Genomic DNA, 22,961 nt, shown 5'->3' with positions numbered 1-22,961 from the left:
GTTCACACAACAGTGACGAGATGGAGAAACCAGACATGTGCTCCAAATGAAATACAAGGAAGAAATTGACATAAAACTGGTAATCATAATTCAAGAAATCACAGCTTTATTATCACAAGTGTTGGGCCGTTTGTGAGCTCTCCAAACAACGTGTCCACTGTGAGAATGAGAACGGAACTATCAATACAGAACCAGTCAAAAGTTTGGACATCTACTCATTCAAGGGTTTTTCTTTATTTTTACATTGTAGAATAATAGTGAAGACATCCAAACTTGAGAGAATGTCAAGAGTGTGCAAATCTGCCATCTATAAAAGCACAAGGTGAGACCCAAATGCAGACACAGGAGGCAGATGGCTGAGCTCCGATATATATTATAACAAAAGGGGGAGGCAAAAGGCAGGTCGGGTACAGGCCAGAGTTCATAAACCAGGTCAGAGTCCAAACAGTACCAGGCGATAAGCAGGCTCGAGGTCAGGACGGGCAGGGGTTCAGTAACCAGGTCAGAGTCTAAACGGTACAAGACCATAGGCAGGCTCGAGGTCATGGGCAGTCAGAGTGGTCAGGCAGGCGGGCTGGGAAAAGAGACTGGGAAAAGCAGGAGCTGAGACACAAAAACACTGGTTGACTTGACAAACAAGACGAACTGGCACCGAGTGACAGGAAACACAGGGATAAATACACCGGGGATAATAAGCGACACCTGGAGGGGGTGGAGACAATCACAAGGACAGGTGAAACAAATCAGGGCGTGACAGTCATCAAGGCAAAGGGTGGTTACTTTGAAGAATCTAAAATGTAAAATATAATTGACGTGTGTTTAACACTTTTTTTGGTTACGACATGATTCCATATGTGTTATTTCATAGTTTTCATAGTTTTGATGTCTTCACTATTATTCTACAATGTAGAAAATAGTAAAAATAAAGAAAAACCCTTGAATGAGTAGGTGTGTCCAAACTTTGGACTGGTACTGTACATTGAATGAATAGAAATGACCGTAACCAAACATTTTAGATGAATGAGGAAATGGTAAAGTCAGTAGCCTACATTTACTGCTGGTGATACTTCTGATATATGGTGGGGAATTCATAAACATTGACAAACAATTCACGCCGTGAAAACAATGAATGTGCGCATTAGCGGAGAAAGACGTGCCTAGTGCGTCTTCGCCGCACAGTATTTGAAAAAAAAAGACCTCTCTATGACCCTATCAGAGAAGTCACAACACAGCGGGGTCACTGTGCCACCCGGGTGATCAGTGAGGTGAACGTTTTAGTCGGCACGAACACAAACACATACACAGAATGGGGATCAGGCTCATCAACACTGTAGTAACAGGCACACGTAGACCTCTAAAGCGCATTAATTTCTATAATACACGTGAACTATTCAATCAATACGCAGGTGTGTAGGATAGAAACAAAGGCAAACTACCTAGGTCTGTACAGAAAACAGATGACAGTGAATGAGAGTGAACTGAGTGGAGGGTTGGTTGACTGCGACCAACTCTTTTCACGCCACCTTGATGCAAAGGGATTGTCGTAGCAGGTTAGGAGAGCGTTTTTGCTAACCCTAACCTTAACCTCAGACTCCTAACCTGCTATGTTAATTATCCTAACCTGCGATGAAAATGTCATTTTGGTTATCAAAGTGGTGTGAAAAGAGTGTTTCCCTTGGGTAACCAGCTTGTCCAGTGGATTATCGATTAGCCTGTGGTTTCTCCAGATTGTATGACCTTTGATTTGCTTTCACAGGCAAGAGGGATAGACGGTCCTTTTAGAGGAGAATTAAAAACCTTAGCCTATGGATGGTTTGTGTTGAAACACAGCGTCAGAGAGAGTTCTGTTTGACTTAGACACATAGGGATTACAGGGTTCAATCCACCGGCTGGAGGAACTGCTGGCTGCAGCACTATTTGAAACCTCACAAAGCTTCTGCCGGGGCCGGCTCTGAATAATAACACATCCCCCAGTCTGTCTGCTGACTGAAAGTTTACATGACACTGAGAATCAACCGTACAGAATTACAAAGAACATAGAAAAGCACTTGATAACGTCATATTCATCCCTGTGCACATCCAAATTGTTCTGGCACTGTGGAGTTAACGGTTGAGTTCAAAGCTGTGGGGAGCATAATATAAAACCCAGGGAGGGGGCATTAGAACTGGAGCCCCTCCCCTCCTGCAGAGATCAGCAGAACTCAGAAACCCTAATCTCTTTTATACAGCAACACTGGGCCAATTAGAATCGGGCTCCTCTCCAACTTCACAGTATCAGTGTACAGAGAGAGAGAGAAAGAGGCGGTCTCCAATGACTACTTGACAAGCCGAGGAAGGAGGAGGAGGATACTGCTGAACGTCCCTCCAGGCTGCCACCCAACGGTGTTTAGTCATTAAAGTCTCTAAGACACTTCTGCTGCCTGCCTGGACAAACAGAGCTCTGATCTCTCTGAGCGTCGCATCCAGAGCCACTTCCAAAGGTTTACTTTTGGACTGTCTGTGTGTGTGTGTGAGTTTGTGTGAGTTTGTGTGTACCACAAAGATCCTCCCGCTGTACATGTCTATATGTAGGCTGAGCTACCCCAGCTGTGGAGCTTCTGTATGAGAGTATGGCTGCTTTTGGCCGACCTTCTTAGAAAGCAGCGGAGAGAGAGTGTGTGGAGAGGTTTCTGAGACGAGTGGAAGATGCCGGCCATTCTGGTCGCCTCTAAGATGAAGTCAGGACTACCCAAACCGGTGCACAGCGCCCTGCCCATCCCTCAGATACAGAACCCTGCCAGGTCCAGGACCTCCAGCCCTCACAGGGCCAGCCACCTCAGACACAGCCCCCTGAAAGCCCTTCACCGGCAGGGAGAGGGCCAGGGAAAGGGAGAGACGACCCCCACCCCCAACAAAAGCCTCTCCACCACAGAGAGTGAAGACCGAGAGGACCCTCAGGTCAGAGCACTGTTCTTCTCAATCTCATATTTGTTACGTACTAAAAAGACTAAAGGACAAAACCCGGAGTGAACTGGGATAAAAGATAGGATCCCTGCACCTGTTCAGCATGCATAGTTGGACAGCGAACACTATCGGCGTTTGCAGCTGCTGTGTGTATAGGAGAGATGCGGGCTAATGTGGGCACGTAATGATGAATGGCATGTGTGTGTGGTAAGTAATGTAAACATATGTCACAGGTTAAAGCATTAGTCGCATGTTGTTTAAGGCAGTCTTAATACTCTAATCAGATGGACATTCAGCGGTGCACGTAGATAACAACAACTCTTCCCTTGTCTTCACTATGTGGAGTTTGTATTGCATTTAACTAGGCAAGTCAGTTAAGAATAAATTCTTATTTACAATGACTGCCTAACCGGCCGACGCTGGGCCGATTGCACACCGCCCAAATATGATACAGCCTGCATTTGAACCAGGGACTGTAGTGGCAACTCTTGCACTGAGATGCAGTGCCTTACACCGCTGGGCCACTCGGGAGGCCCATGCAAGGAAGTGTTTGTTTGAAACCTTCTGTATGTTAGCATTCATTTCAATAGATATCTAATTCTCTTCGGCGTACCTTAGTTACTTTCTCACAGGGAAATTTGAAAAGACTAAGGTTTGCAGTGAGAACAGAATACAACAGCAGGGTTTGGCCTCATGGCAGTTGCTGGTGTGAGAATTTTTACCCCCTTATGTTGGCCTGTGTAAGTGGCAGGCAGATGGGCTTTAAGAGCTCTACACACCTGTTCTGGCTGATGTCTGCATATGCCTTTATATTCATATATTTGCAGAACTGTACAAAGATTATAGTTCAACTGAAAGTGACTATAGATTATAGTCCAGGAGTGCCGGTCTTGTGTCTATATTGCTGGCCTGGCAATGTATAGCCTATATGTAGCCTATGTGAATTTGGCCTTTCCCATAGCCTACTGTCCCAGGCAGGCAGCAGGAGCTGATGTTCTGCTTCATGTGGTGGGGAGGATGAAAGATTACTGCATTGCCTATCATTACACAGTGAGAGTGAACAGCGGTCAGGGGGTTTTCTCCAGCGCTCTATTTGGAGTGGCAGTACTGTGCTGTGGCTCAGTGTGCTCCACACTGCAGCCCGGCTACAGAGTTCATGGAGCTGGGGGCCCAGGGGGCCCACTGGAGAGGAAACGGGAACACACAAGCATAGAATAATATTGTCGTATTTCATATTTCCTTTTTATTTTGTTGTCGTACCCTAATGGGGGACATATGGTGAAAGATTAGAAAGAAAATACCGATTTCTGGGATTGGTACATTATGGAATCATGAAGAGTTAGCCAGTGTGGTATTTTGTGGCGTAGAACTATCCCACTGGACACAGACGTCAATTCAACGTCTATTCCACGTTGATTCAACCAGTGTGTGCCCAGTGGGATTGGGGTGTGTTTGTTTTACATATTGCGAACGTTTGGAGAAGCGACTACCAGTCTTGAGATCCCCCGATATCTTCTGAATGGAAGCACAAAATGTTCATAATGAACACCGTATGCTCAGTGAACCAGACAAGATGAGTGATTCCTTGATACAGTCTCAGCATGTTAGTGAAGAAGATCACAGTGAATCTTACTGCTGATTACCTGCACTCTCTCTACCGAATGAGAATATACACAGCTTCTCTTTCATCTAAAACGTGATTTATCAGCTACATTGATACAGTACATGACATTCGGTATAGTGAAGATAGCTGGTAGTTATTTGCTACTCGACAACACCTGCTGCTGGCAGCATGAGTTTAATGAGATGAGCAGGCCTACTGTGCGTGGGGGGGTGGGTGTCTGCAGGATCTCGTTTGGTCCTACCAGGAAGAGAGAATCCCTTTAAGACACCACCACAGCCTTCTTCTGCAGTAAACACACATCCGGCTGGCCTGCACTGACTTCCAGCCAGACACCACCACAGCCTTCTGCAGTAAACACACATCTGTCTGGCCTGCACTGACTTCCAGCCAGACACCACCACAGCCTTCTGCAGTAAACACACATCCGGCTGGCCTGCACTGACTTCCAGCCAGACACCACCACAGCCTTCTGCAGTAAACACACATCTGTCTGGCCTGCACTGACTTCCAGCCGAACACCACCACAGCCTTCTTCTGCAGTAAACACACATCCGGCTGGCCTGCACTTACTTCCAGCCAGACACCACCACAGCCTTCTGCAGTAAACACACATCCGTCTGGCCTGCACTGACTTCCAGCCGAACACCACCACAGCCTTCTTCTGCAGTAAACACACATCCGGCTGGCCTGCACTGACTTCCAGCCAGACACCACCACAGCCTTCTGCAGTAAACACACATCCGTCTGGCCTGCACTGACTTCCAGCCAGACACCACCACAGCCTTCTGCAGTAAACACACATCCGTCTGGCCTGCACTGACTTCCAGCCAGACACCACCACAGCCTTCTGCAGTAAACACACATCCGGCTGGCCTGCACTGACTTCCAGCCAGACACCACCACAGCCTTCTTCTGCAGTAAACACACATCCGGCTGGCCTGCACTGACTTCCAGCCGGACACCACCACAGCCTTCTTCTGCAGTAAACACACATCCGGCTGGCCTGCACTGACTTCCAGCCAGACACCACCACAGCCTTCTGCAGTAAACACACATCCGGCTGGCCTGCACTGACTTCCAGCCAGACACCACCACAGCCTTCTTCTGCAGTAAACACACATCCGTCTGGCCTGCACTGACTTCCAGCCAGACACCACCACAGCCTTCTTCTGCAGTAAACACACATCCGTCTGGCCTGCACTGACTTCCAGCCAGACACCACCACAGCCTTCTTCTGCAGTAAACACACATCCGGCTGGCCTGCACTGACTTCCAGCCGAACACCACCACAGCCTTCTTCTGCAGTAAACACACATCCGGCTGGCCTGCACTGACTTCCAGCCGAACACCACCACAGCCTTCTTCTGCAGTAAACACACATCCGGCTGGCCTGCACTGACTTCCAGCCGAACACCACCACAGACCATTCCACCAGGATGGTTACATGTTTATTTATGTGAGGATTACATGAACACCACCAATGGTCTGACGTGGTGCGTAAATGCATAAGGTTTGGTTGGGTGGAGTAGTGCTCGGTTGCTCTCTGCAATACTACAAACAAAAAAAGCAGGATCAAACGCAGCCTAATTCTGAATGAGTTATTTGTGTGTGTGTGCGTGTGCATGCATTCATGTGTGTGTGTGTGTGTGTGTAGGACATTAATAATGAAATACAGTGGCTTTGAGGGAGGAAGAGGAGGAGGGGGGAGCAGTAACATGACGTGTTAGAGTTGATTACCTCTGGTCAACTGAAACACATGGGATGCACTGGCCACACACACACCAACACTGCCCCCTAGTGGTGGCTTTTCCCACCTGGACAGGACAGGACATAGACGAGGGAGCTGGTGGACCATAGAGTTTAGACTAGTTTAGTTTATTTTAATTTGCACAAATAGAGACAGTTTGTAACAGTTAAAAAAAAAAACGAAATACATGCAGGAGGGAAAAAGCACAAAAGGGCTTGTCGAGTAGCCTCCACCTAATGACCATAAACCACACATATTCAGCAGTGTGGACAAACAAACAAATTATAAAATAAAAACTAGACGCAAAAGAGATAAAATAAAATAAAATCTAAACAGAAAGTCAAGCTACTGGGGATGTAGAACTGTGATAGACAGTAGGTACCTCTTGATATTTGTTTAAACAATGACGGTGTTAGACATGACTAATGCTTACTAATGGACACCCCAGCTGGATGGTGGACAAACATTGATATATGACTGTAGTTAACTAGCTTTCTGCCAGACCTACTAGCATTAGTATATGTCCAAGTATGGCTTCAAACAGTGTCCAGTTCTGGTCTATGTCCACTCTGTCTTTAGCCCAGCAACCATCATTTTGAAAAGCAAGTGAAGGCGGTGCTCGCCTCATTCAATGTTATATCAAGAATATTCTCACTGTCTGCCGCACTTTGTGGTTGGTGTTTCTTGGCTCACACAGCTGTCAGATGTAAGAAAGAGGATCTTCTCCATAGCGATAGATGGAGGACTCTAGTGCCCAAAAGCTAGTTTTAGCATGGGCAGCGCCATTGAGGACTTTCACCATTTTGAAGTAGTCAACTGGGTGGGACTTCCTATGGGTTAAGAAAGATCATATAATTCCGTCCCGGTCATCGGGAGGGATCAGCCAATGAATTATACTCGCGAGCAAACATTTCATAACTGCAGGTGGCAGTAAATCGCCCACCTTGGCTTTATACCTGTTCAAACAACACAATCCCGGTGGCAGTATTAGCCTTTTCAGTTTGTTGGTCAACTCATGGAAGTAGTAGATTAATAAAATGTACTACTCACAGACACCATAATGGGAGATACAATGATGTAATGTCTAAGTCTATGATCTACACACCCCTTCTCTGTCTGGTTGGAGAGGTAACTTAAGCCCTGAGCCGTTTGTTTTGAGTGGTAGCTAGTTATAGGATATAAATGGCTATTAAAATCAAATTAAATTGTATTAGTCACATACGCCGAATACAACAGGTGTAGACCTTACAGTGAAATGCTTGCTTACGAGCCCTCAACCAACAATGCAGTTTAAAAAAATACGGACAAGAATAAGAGATAAAAGTAACAAGTAATTAAAGAGCAGCAGTAAAACAACAATAGCGAGACTATATACAGGTGGGTGCCGGTACAGAGTCAATGTGCGGGGGCATCGGTTAGTTGAGGTAGTATGTACATGTAGTTTGAGTTATTGAAGTGACTATGCATAGATAACAACAACAACAGAGAGTAGCAGCAGTGTAAAGAAGGGGGGGAGCAATGCAAATAGTCTGGGTAGCCATTTGATTAGATGTTCAGGAGTCTTATGGCTTGGGGGTAGAAGCTGTTTAGAAGCCTCTTGGACCTAGACTTGGCGCTCCGGTACTGCTTGCCGTGCGGTAGCAGAGAGAACAGTCTATGACTAGGGTGGCTGGAGTCTTTGACAATTTTTAGGGCCTTCCTCTGACACCGCCTGGTATAGAGGTCCTGGATGGCAGGAAGCTTGGCCCCAGTGATGTACTGAGCCGTTCGCACTACCTTTAGTGCCTTGCGGTCAGAGGCTGAGCAGTTGCAATACCAGGCAGTGATGCAATCGGTCAGGATGCCCTCGATAGTGCAGCTGTATAACCTTTTGAGGATCTGAGGACCCATGCCAAATCTTTTCAGTCTGCTTCGGGGGAATAGGTTTTGTCATGCCCTCTTCACGACTGTCTTGGTGTGCTTAGACCATGTTAGTTTGTTGGTGATGTGGACACCAAGGAACTTGAAGCTCTCAACCTGCTCCACTGCAGCCCCATCGATGAGAATGGGGGCATGCTCGGCCCTCTTTTTCCTGTAGTCCACAATCATCTCCTTTGTCTTGATCACGTTGAGGGAGAGGTTGTTGTCCTGGCACCACACGGCCAGGTCTCTGACCTCCTCCCTATAGGCTGTCTCGTCGTTGTCAGTGATCAGGCCTACCACTGTTGTGTCATCTGCAAACTTAATGATGGTGTTGGAGTCGTGCCTGGCCATGCAGTCATGAGTGAACAGGAGGGGACTGAGCACACACCCCTGAGGGGCCCCTGTGTTGGGGAGCAGCGTGGCGGATGTGTTGTTACCTACACTTACCACCTGGGGGCGGCACGTCAGAATGTCCAGGATCCAGTTGCAGAGGGAGGTGTTTAGTCCCAGGGTCCTTAGCTTAGTGATTAGCTTTTAGGGCACTATGGTGTTGAACACTGAGCTGTAGTCAATGAATAGCATTCTCACATAGGTGTTCCTTTTGTCCAGGTGGGAAAGGGCAGCATGGAGTGCAATGGAGTCTTCTGGTTGGGGTATGTACTGTACGTACGGTCACTGTGGGGACGACGTCATCGATGCACTTATTGATGAAGCCAGTGACTGATGTGGTGTACTCCTCAATGACATTGGAGGAATCCCGGAACATTTTCCAGTCTGTGCTAGCAAAACAGTCCTGTAGTTCAGCATCTGCTTCATCTGACCACTTTTTTATTGATCTAGTTACTGGTGCTTCCTGCTTTCATTTTTGCTTGTAAGCAGGAATCAGGAGGATATAATTACGGTCGTAATTGACATACACAGAATTGTCCAAATTAGTGAAGTGAAAATAAAAATGAAGAAAAAAAGTAAAAGTGGTGCATGCATATGTATTCCCCCCTTTTGCTATGAAGCCCCTAAATAAGATCTGGTGGAACCAATTACCTTCAGAAGTCACATAATTAGTTAAATAAAGTCCACCTGTGTGCAATCTAAGTGTCACATGATCTCAGTATATATACACCTGTTCTGAATGGCCCCAGAGTCTGCAACACCACTATGCAAGGGGCACCACCAAGCAAGCGACACCATGAAGACCAATGAGCTCTCCAAACAGGTCAGGGACAAAGTTTTGGAGAAGTACAGATCAGGGTTGAGTTATAAAAAAAAATCTGAAACTTTGAACATCCCACAGAGCACCATTAAATCCATTATTAAAAAATGTAAAGAATATGGCACCACAACAAACTTGCCAAGCGAGGGCCGCCCACCAAAACTCACAGACCAGGCAAGGGGGGCATTAATCAGAGGCAAAAAAGAGACCAAACATAACCCTGAAGGAGCTGCAAAGCTCTGGTCAGATGAGACTAAAATGTAGCTTTTTGGCCATCAAGGAAAACTCTATGTCTGGCACAAACCAACACCTCTCATCACCCTGAGAACACCATCCCCACAGTGAAGCATGGTGGTGGCAGCATCATGCTGTGAGGATGTTTTTCCTCGGCAGGGACTGGGAAACTGGTCAGAATTGAAGGAATGATGGATGGCGCTAAATACAGGGAAATTATTGAGGGAAACCTGTTTCATTCTTCCAGAGATTTGAGACTGGCACAGAGGTTCACCTTCCAGCAGGACAATGACTCTAAGCATACTGCTAAAGCAACACTCGCGTGGTTTAAGTGGAAACATTTATATGTCTGGAATGGCCTAGTCAAAGCCCAGACCTCAATCCATTTGAGAATCTGTGGTATGACTTAAAGATTGCTGTACACCAGCAGAACCCATCCAACTTGAAGGAGCTGGAGCAGTTTTGCTTTGAAGAATGGGCAAAAATCCCAGTGACTCGATGTGCCAAGCTTATAGAGACATACCCCAAGAGACTTGCAGCTGTAATTTCTGCAAAGGGTGGCTCTACAAAGTATTGACTTTGGGGGGTGAATAGTTATGAACGCTCAAGTTTTCTGTTTTTGTCTTATTTCTTGTTTGTTTCACAATAAAAAATATTTAGCATCTTCAAAGTGGTAGGCATGTTGTGTAAATCAAATGATAATCAAATGACCCCCCAAAAATCTAGTTTAATTCGAGGTTGTAAGGGAACAAAATAGGAAAAAATGCCAAGGGGTGAATACTTTCGCAAGCCACTGTAGGTAGTCCAGAGTTTTTTTTCCGTCTGGTTGCACATTTAACATGCTGATAGAAATTTGGTAAAACGGATTTATGTTTCCCTGCATTAAAGTCCCCGGCTACTAGGAGCACCGCCTCGGGGTGAGCGTTTTCTTGTTTGCTTATGGTGGAATACAGCTCATTCAATGCTGTCTTATTGCCAGCCTCTGACTGTGGTAGTATGTAAACAGCTACGAAAAATACAGATGAAAACTCTCTAGGTAGATAGTGTGGTCTACAGCTTATCATGAGATACTCTACCTCAGGCGAGCAATAGCTCGAGACTTCCTTAGATATTGTGACTTCCTTAGATACTGTTATTTACAAAAATACATAGTTCACCGCCCCTTGTCTTACCAGACGCCGCTGTTCTATCCTGTCGGTATAGCGTGTAACCAGCCAGCTGTATGTTGATAGTGTCGTCGTTCAGCCACGACTCCGTTGATTTTATTCTCCAAAGATTGCACATTTGCTAGCAGAATGGAGGGAAGTGGGGGTTTATTCGATCACCTACGAATTATCAGAAAGCAGCCCGCCCTTTGGACACTTTTTCTCCGCCTCGTCTTCACGCAAATCGTGGGGATCTGGGCCTGTTCCTGAGAAAGCAGTATATCCTTCGCGTCGGGCTCGTCAGAGTCGTGTAAGGAAAAAAAGCATTCTGCTAGTCTGTGGTGAGTAATCGCAGTCCTGATGTCCAGAAGTTATTTTCGGTCATAAGAGAGGGTAGCAGCAACATTATGTACAAAATAAGTAAAACAATAAGTTACAAACAACGCAAATAAACAAAGAAAAAAACACAATAGGTTGGGGACACGTAAAACGTCTGCCTTCCTCTCCGGCGCCATCTTACTTTCAAGTTCTTCACATTAAGTTTTCACAGTTTCTGAAAGAAAAGTGCACATTTGTAACTATTTATCTATATTGAGCTCCATGAGCTAGTTGATTGGTTTGTGACTTTTCATTGACCCTGTAGTGTTGTGTTGTGTTTTGTTCCGTAGTGAAAGTCATAGCTTTATCTATAGGAGACAGCCTGAGGTTTTAGTGTCCAACTCAACACTCTTTTTTATCATGCAAATCCACCAGAAACAGATCAGCGAAACACCATGCAGGAAACAGAATAGCAAGCTGTGTTGTGCTCTTAGCTGTTTGTAATGTCTTTATAGTACCTTGAAAGATGTACATTTCTTAAAACCATCTTTCTCTGCCAGGCTACTTTCTGTTGTCCACATTAAGCACTCTATACCTACCTTAGATCACCTGTTCAGTTTTGTCATTCAAACCCACAGATTTTCTGCCCGATTTGAGCTCTTTCTTCATCTGTTTCACTTTCATGTCCGATTACCCATCTGGTGCCTCCCTCTTAACCCCCTGTTAACTCCTCTTAACCCCATGGTGAAGTACATATCCCCCTGGTTCTCATAGAGTGTATACTCTGGGTGGATCTGTATTATCTAGCTACAGTATAAGCATAATAATCTCATAAACAGTTTGGGGCAAAAAGTGTAGACTATTTTCCGTCAGATCAGACAGACTTAAAAAATGACTGAGATGTTAAAATGCAGCAGCAGTAAACATCCAATTATGAGCAAAGCTCCTCAGATTACAGACACCACACACCGGTGCTCTCAGCCAGTGAGTTTCTGTCTTAATACGTGATGTCATACTTCCTACTCTTTGAAAGACATGATTTCTCACTCCCAGAGCAGAACTTACATTGTGCTCAGTGGCCTGATTTCTGGAGGAATGTGAGTATCACGCCTTGAAAAGCGAGTGTGTTCTGAAAGGTGTTTGAAAGGTGTTATCTACAGGCTATTGCTTTGCTTGTATTAACTAGTAATGGTCTGGTATTAAGTGAATTGATTGTATTTCTAATATGTCAATTGTATTTCTATGTGTTTTGTTGTCGGGCAGATTTACACGGACTGGGCCAACCATTACCTGGTGAAGTCGGGCCGTAAGCGACTGATAAAGGACTTGCAGCAGGATGTTACAGATGGAGTGCTATTGGCTGAGATCATACAGGTTGTCGGTAAGGACTTGCTTGGCATTCTATTGGTAACTTTTTTTTAATCAGCAGATCAATTGGAATGCTTCCATGTGATCATTATGCGTTTCGTATTGGCTTTCCATTGCAATGCAACGACAAGAACAAACTTTTTGCATGCTTATCATATTATATAGCCTAATATTAGTATGATATGATGAGTATGATATGATATGTCACAGTGCTTCTCTCTTCTCTGGCCTAAAAACTCAGTGGCCTATACGGGCTTTATTGTGGAGAGGTTAGGTGGGATCTTTAGGTCAGGAGGGTCTTTAAAATCAGTCTTTCCTGCTCTGAAATTCAGCTATTTGAGATTCCAGCTCTGCTTTTAGCCTCCCAGGGTGGATGAGAGGTTGAGCAGCCCAAGCCTGTCATTATTTCCTGTGTGTCTGCACTGTACATTATATTTAAGTGGGGTGAATAGAGGCAGTGTGGTTAGCGGAGGCTAAATGAGGATCATAGCGGTGGTATTTGACTGAGATGGCATCAGGTGCAAAACCCGGCTTCTTCCCATGATTAGCGTAAGTTATTACTACTTTCGGATAGATACTGTACGGGCGTCTTCGATGTGACTTGTCGTTGTGCAGGGAAAGTCCCAAGAAGGATGTGTTACTTCATCGTTTAAATATCCTCTTTCTTTTCTTGCTCTCTCTCTCTTTTCATCATTCTTTTCTAGCGAATGAGAAGATAGAAGACATCAATGGCTACCCAAAGAGCCGGACTCAGATGGTGAGTGTTGGGTTTATTCTGTAACATAAGGGAACCAATCCTCCAGCCCCTAAAACAGTGATAACAGGGAGGCGTAAGCCTAACAGTACTTCATAGTACGGATAATGAGTTATCGCATGTGTGATTATTGTGCGAACACAACCGGATGATCCGTCCCAAATCTGAAATTCTGACGCTGAGTGACGACCCTTGGTGGCATGTGCTTCTTTCCTCACTGTTTCCTGTAAGAGAACGGCCTTTCTAGTGATGCCCTACTAACACGGTAGGGAGGCTGTGGGGAGGCGTTAAATAGACTGGTGTCCCGCTGACACCCAAACAACCTCCCTTGCCTATTTTGGGATTGAACCAGTCTTGTCTTTGCCCACATACTGATCCATGGATCCATGGGTTAAACATCCGTTCACTTCGTTATTGTTGTTATCGCGCTCGACATAGTCTAGTAGCCTCTATTTTGTTTATATGATAATCCAAGATAATTAGTTTAAAGGCCCAGTGCAGTCAAAAAACAGATTTTTGTGTTTTATATATATTTCTACACTTTGAAGTTAAAATAATACTGTGAAATTGTGAACGTTTTGATAATGCCCTTTTAGTGTAAGAGTTGAAAAGACAGCCTGAAATGTCAGCCTGTTTTGGTGGGATGGAGTTTTAGCCTGCCGGGAGACATCACAAGGCGGTAAATGAGTTAGTAGGCCAATAAGAAAGAGACCAAACATCTCTTCCAATAAAAGCTCGTTTTCATTTTTCCCGCCCTTACTCAGACCAGGCAGTCCTAGCAAAATCTTGCTTGTTAATTCCTCTTTGCTAAAAAGCTACTTTTGTTTATTTTTTGGCCATTTGAATTAAAAACTATGATAGTAAGGTACTTAATTGTTACCCAGAAATGGCATGATGTTCAGATAAAAACTGCTGTATTGGACCTCCAATATTATTAGATATCTCCCTTGCTTTCAATTTTGCAGCTCATTTTCTTTCTCTGACCTTATTTCACTCCTACAAGCTGTCTGTCACTTGGACCACCTCCCTCAGTCTAATATATCTTGCTCTCCTCTCACTCTAGCTGACTCACCCTGGCTCACCCACCAGCACCAGCTCCCCTACACATTAAACGACAGATCCCATTGTTATACAACATTTTTTCTCTTGTGGCGGGCCAGAATTTGGGAAAATATTATTAAAATAATGAGTAGCTCTATGAATGGAAGTCTTTCAGTAATCTGCGCACCCTCAAAGTGAACTTCCTGGAGTTTAGTGTAATGGGTGGGAACACGTTTAGATTTCCTCAGAAACACGTTGCTTTAGTTGTTGGGAAACTTCCCTGCTCTTACTAATGGGTGATTGGGAATTGCATGAAAAGATCTGTGGTAAGGTCTGAATTAAGAGAGGTTAATCATTTCCTTGTGGCCTGTATGCTAGTCTTGTTCTACTCCTTCACTACTATGTTTGAACTGTCTGAAGGATGATTTCTGCTTGCGGATTATATAGAATTATTTCACCTTGCGTCGTTAGTGGTTGGTTATAATCCACAGAGGACCATATGGTTCTTGATTTGACTGAGGTTTTCCTACATCGCAGACAAACATTAAGCCTAATATTGCCTTATCATTGTATGGGGGAAATCTTTGTTAATTGATGACTCTGCTTTATCTGTACTGACAAAGTACCATGCCCTCCTCTCTCCTCTCCCCTCTCCCCCAGATTGAGAACATCAATACCTGCCTAGGATTCCTGGCAGCTAAAGGGGTGAACATCCAGGGACTCTGTGCAGAAGGTACGTCAAACTGCCGCTATCTACCAGACACTCTCCCCCATATCGACTTCTCATCTAGAGCATCTAATGAATAACTCCACATTAGATCCGACTGTGAAGAGGAAATGATACCAAAGATACCAACCTCTCTGTCTCTCCTCCTATTGCAGAGATCCTTAATGGGAACCTGAAGACCATCCTGGGCCTGTTCTTCAGCTTGTCCCGCTACAAGCAGCAGCAGCAGAAGGTCTTGAAGCAGCAGGCCTCTCATCACCCAGAGCTCAGCAACCAGCCTGGGCATACTCCCCATGGGTCACCAGCCCCCGCTCAGACCCACACCCATCATACCCACAGCTCCACTGCACCAGCACACAAAGCAGCATCAGATATGCTGTCTAGGTAACAGCACCTTGTAACAACCCAACCTCCAGCTTCCACACATGGCAAGTGATCCATGGTTTGGAGAAGCTCAGATATACTATGTGAGGTTACTTATGAGTGACCCCCAGTCGTTCGCCATAAAATGTGACGTTGATTCCTCATGTTTCCTCATGACACTGGTTCCTCAGGGTTGTTTATGTCATCCATTCCAATTGCGTGTAGTCTCGTCTTCTGCGGTTTCCATGAGTAGCAGGCCACCTTCATTCCACGTCTGTGAATCGCGTCGCTTTCCGTTAGCTTGTTCAAGTCTCTGTGATCCTCTTGATCTCACCCAATCGGTTTTCAGATCTCTGTCTACTCTTAACATTCGTTCTTACCTGTCTCTCTCTTTCTCCTCCATGCAGTCTGTCATCCAAGGCTTCTTCCACTCAGAGTAAAGGGCTAAAGCTCTCTGTGGCTCAGAGAAAGTCTTCTAGGTCAGCTGTCATCTATCTCACTCTCATAGACACTGCATGCTGCAATCCACTCACACTGGAGATACACCACGTATTGTGTTTGAAAAGCTGCACCCTCCCCATTCTCCCACCTAATTCCAGGTTGTCTTGTAGTATGTTAGACTACTTTTGATGTATTAACACTTGCTTCCTGGTGGGTTTGCTGTGTGCATGGTTTCAGTAGACTGGAAGTGCTTTTCAACTTGTCCTTAAAAACAAAGTGTTCTGTTTTACTGTATGTGAGTGTGTGAGTATGTGCAGTAGCTTTTGATGAGTTAGGAAATGCCCAGCATGAGGTTATGCAATAGCACCACCTAATGGAATAACTGTGCAACCACGTGCATCTTTCATGAGCTCTTGTCCATAGATGTCTGTTCAAGTACTCACGAAATGCTGAATACACTCCTTAAAGGGAGTTATTTAGACTGATTTGAGGAATATTATTTAATCCTCTTTAGGAGACGATCATTTATGGCTTCCGAAATGACGCTCCGTTAAGATGAGTTTTTACACTGTTGCGTGTTTTATTGCGTGTTTTATTCCCCCCTGTGGCCCACAGACTGCCAGCTCCCACCATGCGGGTCTCAGCTCCAGGCAGCGAGGGGAAGCCCCGCACGGCCTCCAACGGCAACCGCCGCAGCCAGAGCTTCAACCACTACGACAAGCCCAAGCCCTCCAGCAGCGACAGAGGTGAGTTACAGTGCATGAGGATGTAGAGCTGTGCTTTCAGAGGGAAACCACTTTGGGGACCCCCGTTTTAGAAATCAATATGTGGTCGTCCAGGGAAACAACAACAGAAAAATATCTAAACACATCTGGATTGGGAGCGATCTTGTCTACCGTGCAGTCATTAGTTGTGTGCTGTTAGCTGGTTGTAGCTAGAGTAGTGCTGCGGGTTAAAGTCCTCTTCCTTAGAAGGATGGTGTGGGAAACAGCTGTCTGCTGGGAGAGAGCCATTTATCCACTGTTAACAGTCACAGCATTAGAGGTACATTAACAGACTGGACCACAGGGAGGTGAGAAGGCATGGTTTCCCAGAGCCGGAACACACACACACACACACACACACACACACACACACACACACACACACACACACACACACACACACACACACACACACACACACACACACACACACACACACACACACACACACACACACACACACACACACATATATAAATAGCTAACCACATATCCTAAACACACACACACACACACACACACACAGACACATAGATAGATAACCTATGTAAACATGGTTTCTGTCTTTACATTTCCTCTGCTGTTAGAGGAGCAGGTAATGATTTAACAACACGGGTGCCACTCAAGCTGACCTTGCGGCGCACGGGCCCCTCTGTGGATCGTTCGAGGTAAAAATGTTACGCGAAGTTAAAGATATTTAATTATTTAGGTGTCTTTTTACATTAGGTCTTAAGTTTAGGTTTTTAGGTTTATTTGTAAGCGTAATGCTTCACAGATAACCTTTAAGCCGTGGCCATTTCTGTTTGTGAAGTAAAGAGCTATTTCTGCACTCAGACACCTTTCATTTCAGCTGGCTTGCTACCTCTTATTTGAAGGACATCCGCTATTTGAGTATTGCGAAGTGCTACATTTGACATAACAAATGTGTTACTTCCTCTCCTTTCTGAAGCCTATATTTACTGTTTATTCCTGCCTGTGTGTTGGATTATAGTGTGGTGGACATCACATCACACCATGGCTTTACAATCGTAGTGGTGTAAATAAATCTGTATGAAAAGATGGCCTTGTTTGACGTAAATTATACATCTTATAATGTATACTCACTGTAAGACTAAGTCCTAGATTGACAGATTGAGTCATCGGTGGTATGAAGCCAGTCAAGCAGTACTCCCCAAGTACTGTGATGTATGTTAGTGAGAGCAGAGCCGAGCAGAGCAGCGTGACAGTGGGAGTTAACTCTGGCTGGGCCGGGGCCTGGATAACCCAGTCTACGTTCTACTGAAGCCAGCCTGTGGTAGGCTGCTGCTCCTGCTGCTGTGTTGATGAGGCGTTCACTGTGCATTGATTGAGCCCTAATTAGTGTATTTGTGGTAAGGAGAGGGAGAGATCGAGGGAACGACAGAGAGGGAGGGATAGCGACAGGGAGGGTGGGATAGCGAGTGAACGAGAGACCGACAGATAGGAAAGGGCAGAGGTGGGGAAAGATAGGCAGTGAGGGAGAGAGTGTGACAGGGAGTCTTGTTAAAGTGAGAGTGGCGAAGAGAAATAGAGATATGGCAGAGAGAGAGAGAGAGAGAGAGAGAGCCTCATAGCTTGTGTGTAGATCTCTGGTAGAAAGGACATAGTGAGAGTTACGGAAATCAGAAATGGTTAGTGTTCACTTCTTGGAAGAGGATAGAAGCATGATTGGAACTATACAATGACCACTGTCATTCCTGACATGTCAATTAAGGATCATCTGAGAGGGTGAGTAGGGGGGGGGGGGTAAATAGATTTGTTTCTGTTGCCAAATTCAGACTGTGGGGGGATATAGGATTATGCTAGTGAAACAGGAAACGCTAGAGCTTGGCTGTAGGTTGTTTATGTGTCTGTCTGTCCTTATGCTTTACAAAAAGTGTATTGTATTGGAGTCAATAGGAGATGTGATGAAGTAAAGTCACTAGTTCCTCTCTGCTAGAACAGGATGATTAGTCCAGATGGTGTTCTATTTGTGTTTGTTCATGTGAAGGAACTTTCACTTTTTACATCATTTAGAAGACGCTCTTATCCAGAGCAACTTACAGTGGTGAGTGCATCCATTTTCATAAAAGTGCCCCATGGGAATCGAACCCACAACCCTGGCGGTGCAAGCGCCATGATCTACCAACTGAGCTACCAGAGCATACTGTCTGACTCACTTAAACATGCATAACGTAGATGCATTTCTTTAGGCAGTGAATTGCGACACGAAGACTACAACGAATTCGCCATATTTTTGTAAACCAAAAAATATTGTTCACCTCAATTCTGGCATACTATATGATGTGAAAGGTCCAATGTGTTTCTAGTTATACCAGGTAGAACAGAACACTTGTATGAAATGAAATTCTCATGATCGTTAAAGGGTTCCACATAAACAGAATTACTGTCTAGTAATTGAGAATGTTAATAGTTTCCCGCTGCGCTTGAACGTTAGACCCTGGAGCAGCTGCCGGGCTGGGAATGCTGTGAGCACACCATTACACGGCACAGGGACACAGGGAAGTATACAGTATGGAGCATCTGAAGCTACTGAGTATATCGTGTAACTAACGGGGTGTTGAGTGCTTTGGCCAAGTGTCTCTGGTGATTTGACCTGTAAACCAGAGCACTAGTGGTGGACGAAGAGAGGCCAGGACACCTGCTGGGTATCCCAGCGATATGTCAGGATCAAAAGTAAGTGTCAGTGGATGAGGCGGATCACATTTGTTGGGGAAGAATAAACACTTTTTCGGGGTGGGTAAAATGTTTGGTGTTGAGTTGTACATTTTGTTGGAGACTGGTGCGCAACGCTGCTGATAAATGTTGCACTTGGAACACGCTACTTTCTAGCCAGGGTTATGAATATATACAGATATGTTGTGAATGATTGCAGAGCTGAACAAGTGAGCCTGATAACAAATCAAGTCATTGATGGCTCTGAGGTCTAAAAACAACATACACTGAGTGTACAAAACATTAAGAACACCTTCCTAATATTGAGTTTCCCCCCCCATTTTGCCCTCATAACAGCTGCAATTCATCGGGACATGGACTCTACAAGGTGTTGAAAGCGCTCCACAGGGATGCTGACCCATGTTGACTCCAATGCCTCCCACAGCTGTGTCAAGTTGGATGGATGTCCTTTGGGTGGTGGACCATTCTTGATACACAAAGGAAACTGTTGAGCATGAAAAAAAACAGCAGCATTGCAGTTCTTGACACAAACCGGTGCGCCTGGCAGCTACTGTCCTACCCCTTTCAAAGGCACTTAAATCTTTTGTTATTCACCCTCTGAATGGCACACATGCACAATCCATGTCTCGATTGTCTCAAGACTTAAAAATCCTTCTTTATCCTGTCTCTTCCTTTTCATCTACACTGATTGAAGTGGATTTAACGTCAATAAGGGACATCCTTAAGGGATCACCATTTTCACCTGGTCAGTCTATGTCATGGAAAGAGCAGCTGTTCTTAATGTTTTGTACAGTGTATAAGCTAAGTGAATTATGCATGTGTGCGATTTACTGCATGTATGTGTTACAAAGCTCAACATTGTTAGAGCGTTATTTGTGAGCTGAGGTGTGTGTGTGTGTGCGACAGTTGTATATGGTCACTGGTGTTCAGTGTTGAGTCGGCAAGAACAGACAGGCTTTCATGATTGACTCTCTCTCCCAGGTACTCTGCATAGCCTGCACTCTAAACTGTACACCAGCGTCGCTGATGTTTGGGTTTGAAATTTAAACGTCTGCTAGCTGTGGCAGTACATTTTTGTTTACCTCCCCTCAGTCATGGTAAAAGACAGGTATGTGGCTGGGTTTACTCTGAAAGTGTGCTTACTGAGAGTGGATTCACTTCTGAAACGAGTTTCCCTGCTTGTTGTTGCCCATGTAGACTACTGGACTTAGAGGTAGGTCAGATATGCTTAAAGCATGTTAATAACAATACATTTTCCTGCTAATTGATAATTAAATATCTGCATGTTAAAGATTGCTGGGGTACTCTAAATTATACTGAGAAAAATGTATTTCTTTGATCAGAACCGTTTGCAATTAATATTTTGAATTTTGGAGTGTATTTCATGACTCTTATACCAAATTGTAGATAGAGTATGTGTTTACTCAGCATGTAATTCACAGAGTAATAATGTTGTATTGCATTAGATCAGTATTGTGTGAAGCCCAGTGTAGCCATGGAGACCAGTGTGAGTGAGTGAGTGAGTGAGTGGTGAGTGAGTGAGTGAGTGAGTGAGTGAGTGAGTGAGTGAGTGAGTGAGTGAGTGAGTGACTGACTGAGTGAGTGAGTGAGTGAGTGAGTGAGTGAGTGAGTGAGTGAGTGAGTGAGTGAGTGAGTGAGTGAGTGAGTGAGTGAGTGAGTGAATGAGTGAGTGAGTGAGTGAGTGAGTGAGTGACTGACTGACTGACTGACTGACTGACTGAGTGAGTGACTGAGTGACTGACTAAGTGACTGAGTGAGTGACTGACTGAGTGAGTGACTGACTGACTGACTGAGTGACTGACTGACTGAGTGACTGACTGATTGAGTGACTGACTGACTGACTGACTGAGTGAGTGAGTGACTGACTGACTGACTGACAGACAGACAGATCGATCCCAGGGGAGAACGACTGCCGCCTCTCATTGAAGCCACAGAGGTTCAAGGCCAACCTTGGTACTACAGGCAGGCAGAAAACAGGATCCCCCGTTATAGTGAATGGAAAAATTACAATGTTTAGAAGACAATCATGGTACCAATAATTGCTTCTAATACATCAGATCTATGTCCTTGAACCATTTTTTTTTATTGCACACAAAAGAAGATAATTGTTGTTTCTACTGGCAGCTTGGAGTACTCCAGTCAGCCTTCAACTGGAGTTACTCAATGAGAGAGGGCAGCACTGAGCTAGCCTGCAATGTCACTTCCTAGAGTAGCTCAAACAGCGCATGTTATGTCTCCATGAGATGCCATCTTAACCGACTTCATTTGGCTTCAATGCGCTACTGAGTCTTCACATTGGAATGAATGGTGTCACGTGATCGGTGGCTTTGCCAGGGATGGTTCATCCCTTATCCCAACTATAACTATTCAATGAGAGATCTCGATCTACAGCAGGCACTCTGTCCTCCCTCATCTCTCCCTGCCTCTGTTTGTGTATCTCCACAGAGAGAAGCTCCATGGCCTCTCCCATCATGACTGAGCATGGTCTGTCTCCAGGGCCCATCAATGGTTGCTCTTCTTCCTCCATCCCCCAGCCCAATGCAGGCAACAGCAGCAAGCCCTGGAGGAGTAAGTCCCTGAACGTCAAGCACAGCGCCACCTCCTCCATGCTGTCCGTCAAGCAGGACCCTCCCACCAGGCAGCCCGTGGCCCCGCCCCTAGAGGTCCCCCCTAAAGTCATTACCCAGAAGTCCATGCTGGAGAAACTCAAGCTTTTCAACAGCAAAGGAACCTCCAAGGCAGCTGGAGTCCTGACTGACAGTCTGACGGGGAAGGAGATGGAGGCGATGGAGGTGCGCCCCACCGGCGTGGATCCCCTGGAAGAGGCGGATGGGAACTCCCGGCCCCCCAGTGCCATGGCGACCAGTCCCAAACTGGCCCTGAAGGGCATTGCCCAGCGCACTTTCAGCCGGGCCCTCACCCCCAGGAAGAGCTCTCTGAAGACTGGGGAGGAGAAAGACAAGGCCAGGCTCAAGGAGAGAGACAAGGCCCAGGAAGAAGGCTCCAAGTGGGGGTCAGTCACAGAGCAGGAGGTACCCAGGGACAACACCAGGCAGGAGGTAGAAGGTTCAGACGCAGCGGAGCCCAAGAGGAATGCCAAGATCACTAGCTTTATCCCAAAAGGAGGCAAGGCTAGCAGTGGCACAAAGGAGAGCTCAGCCTCGGCAGCACACAGTGGAATACCAAAGCCAGGTTCCAAGGCAGGGAAGACCTCTTCTGGTCGAGATGGAGAGAGGCCCCGCACTTTGAGGGCCGGTGGGGGTGGTGGTCTCTTGGTGCACAAGGGCCAGCTGGACAACAGAAGTTCCTGCTCCAGCCTGGCCGCCTCTGAAGGGAGGTCTCACTATCACCACACCAACGGAGTGCCCCCAGTCGCTACCACAGCCAGCAACACCATCAGTGTCCAGCTGCCTCATCCTCAGCAGCAATACAACCACCCCAACACTGCTACTGTTGCACCATTCATGTACAGGTACTATGCCCGCTTTGATGTACACAATTTGAGCTTTCGTAGTTTGATAGTAGGAATATACCACAATGTCAAACATTTTATACATACCACATATCAAACCTTTTTACTGATTGTCGAGGAGCTGTATAAGCTTAAATTATAGTCAATGACTAAATGGAGAGGACTGAAGTACATATACTCACTGGCAACTGTT

General features: G+C 45.5%; 1 protein-coding gene across 1 annotated transcript in view; it reads left to right on the top strand.

Annotated features, from left to right (window-relative positions):
• The first annotated feature begins 2,334 nt into the window (after positions 1-2,334).
• LOC106573239 (neuron navigator 2-like) overlaps positions 2,335-22,961 on the top strand; it is a 100,983-nt gene continuing 80,356 nt past the window's right edge. Inside the window, 8 exon segments of the mRNA XM_014148126.2 lie at positions 2,335-2,937; positions 12,387-12,504; positions 13,196-13,248; positions 14,947-15,019; positions 15,169-15,397; positions 15,784-15,855; positions 16,433-16,563; positions 21,742-22,768. Coding sequence (XP_014003601.2) covers positions 2,686-2,937; positions 12,387-12,504; positions 13,196-13,248; positions 14,947-15,019; positions 15,169-15,397; positions 15,784-15,855; positions 16,433-16,563; positions 21,742-22,768 — 1,955 coding nt within the window. The 5' untranslated portion in view covers positions 2,335-2,685.

The sequence above is a fragment of the Salmo salar genome, chromosome ssa16, assembly GCF_905237065.1.
Source record: "Salmo salar chromosome ssa16, Ssal_v3.1, whole genome shotgun sequence".
NCBI lineage: Eukaryota > Metazoa > Chordata > Actinopteri > Salmoniformes > Salmonidae > Salmo > Salmo salar.
The sequence above is the reverse complement of the archived record's forward strand: the minus strand, read 5'-3'. Positions and strand labels throughout refer to the sequence as shown.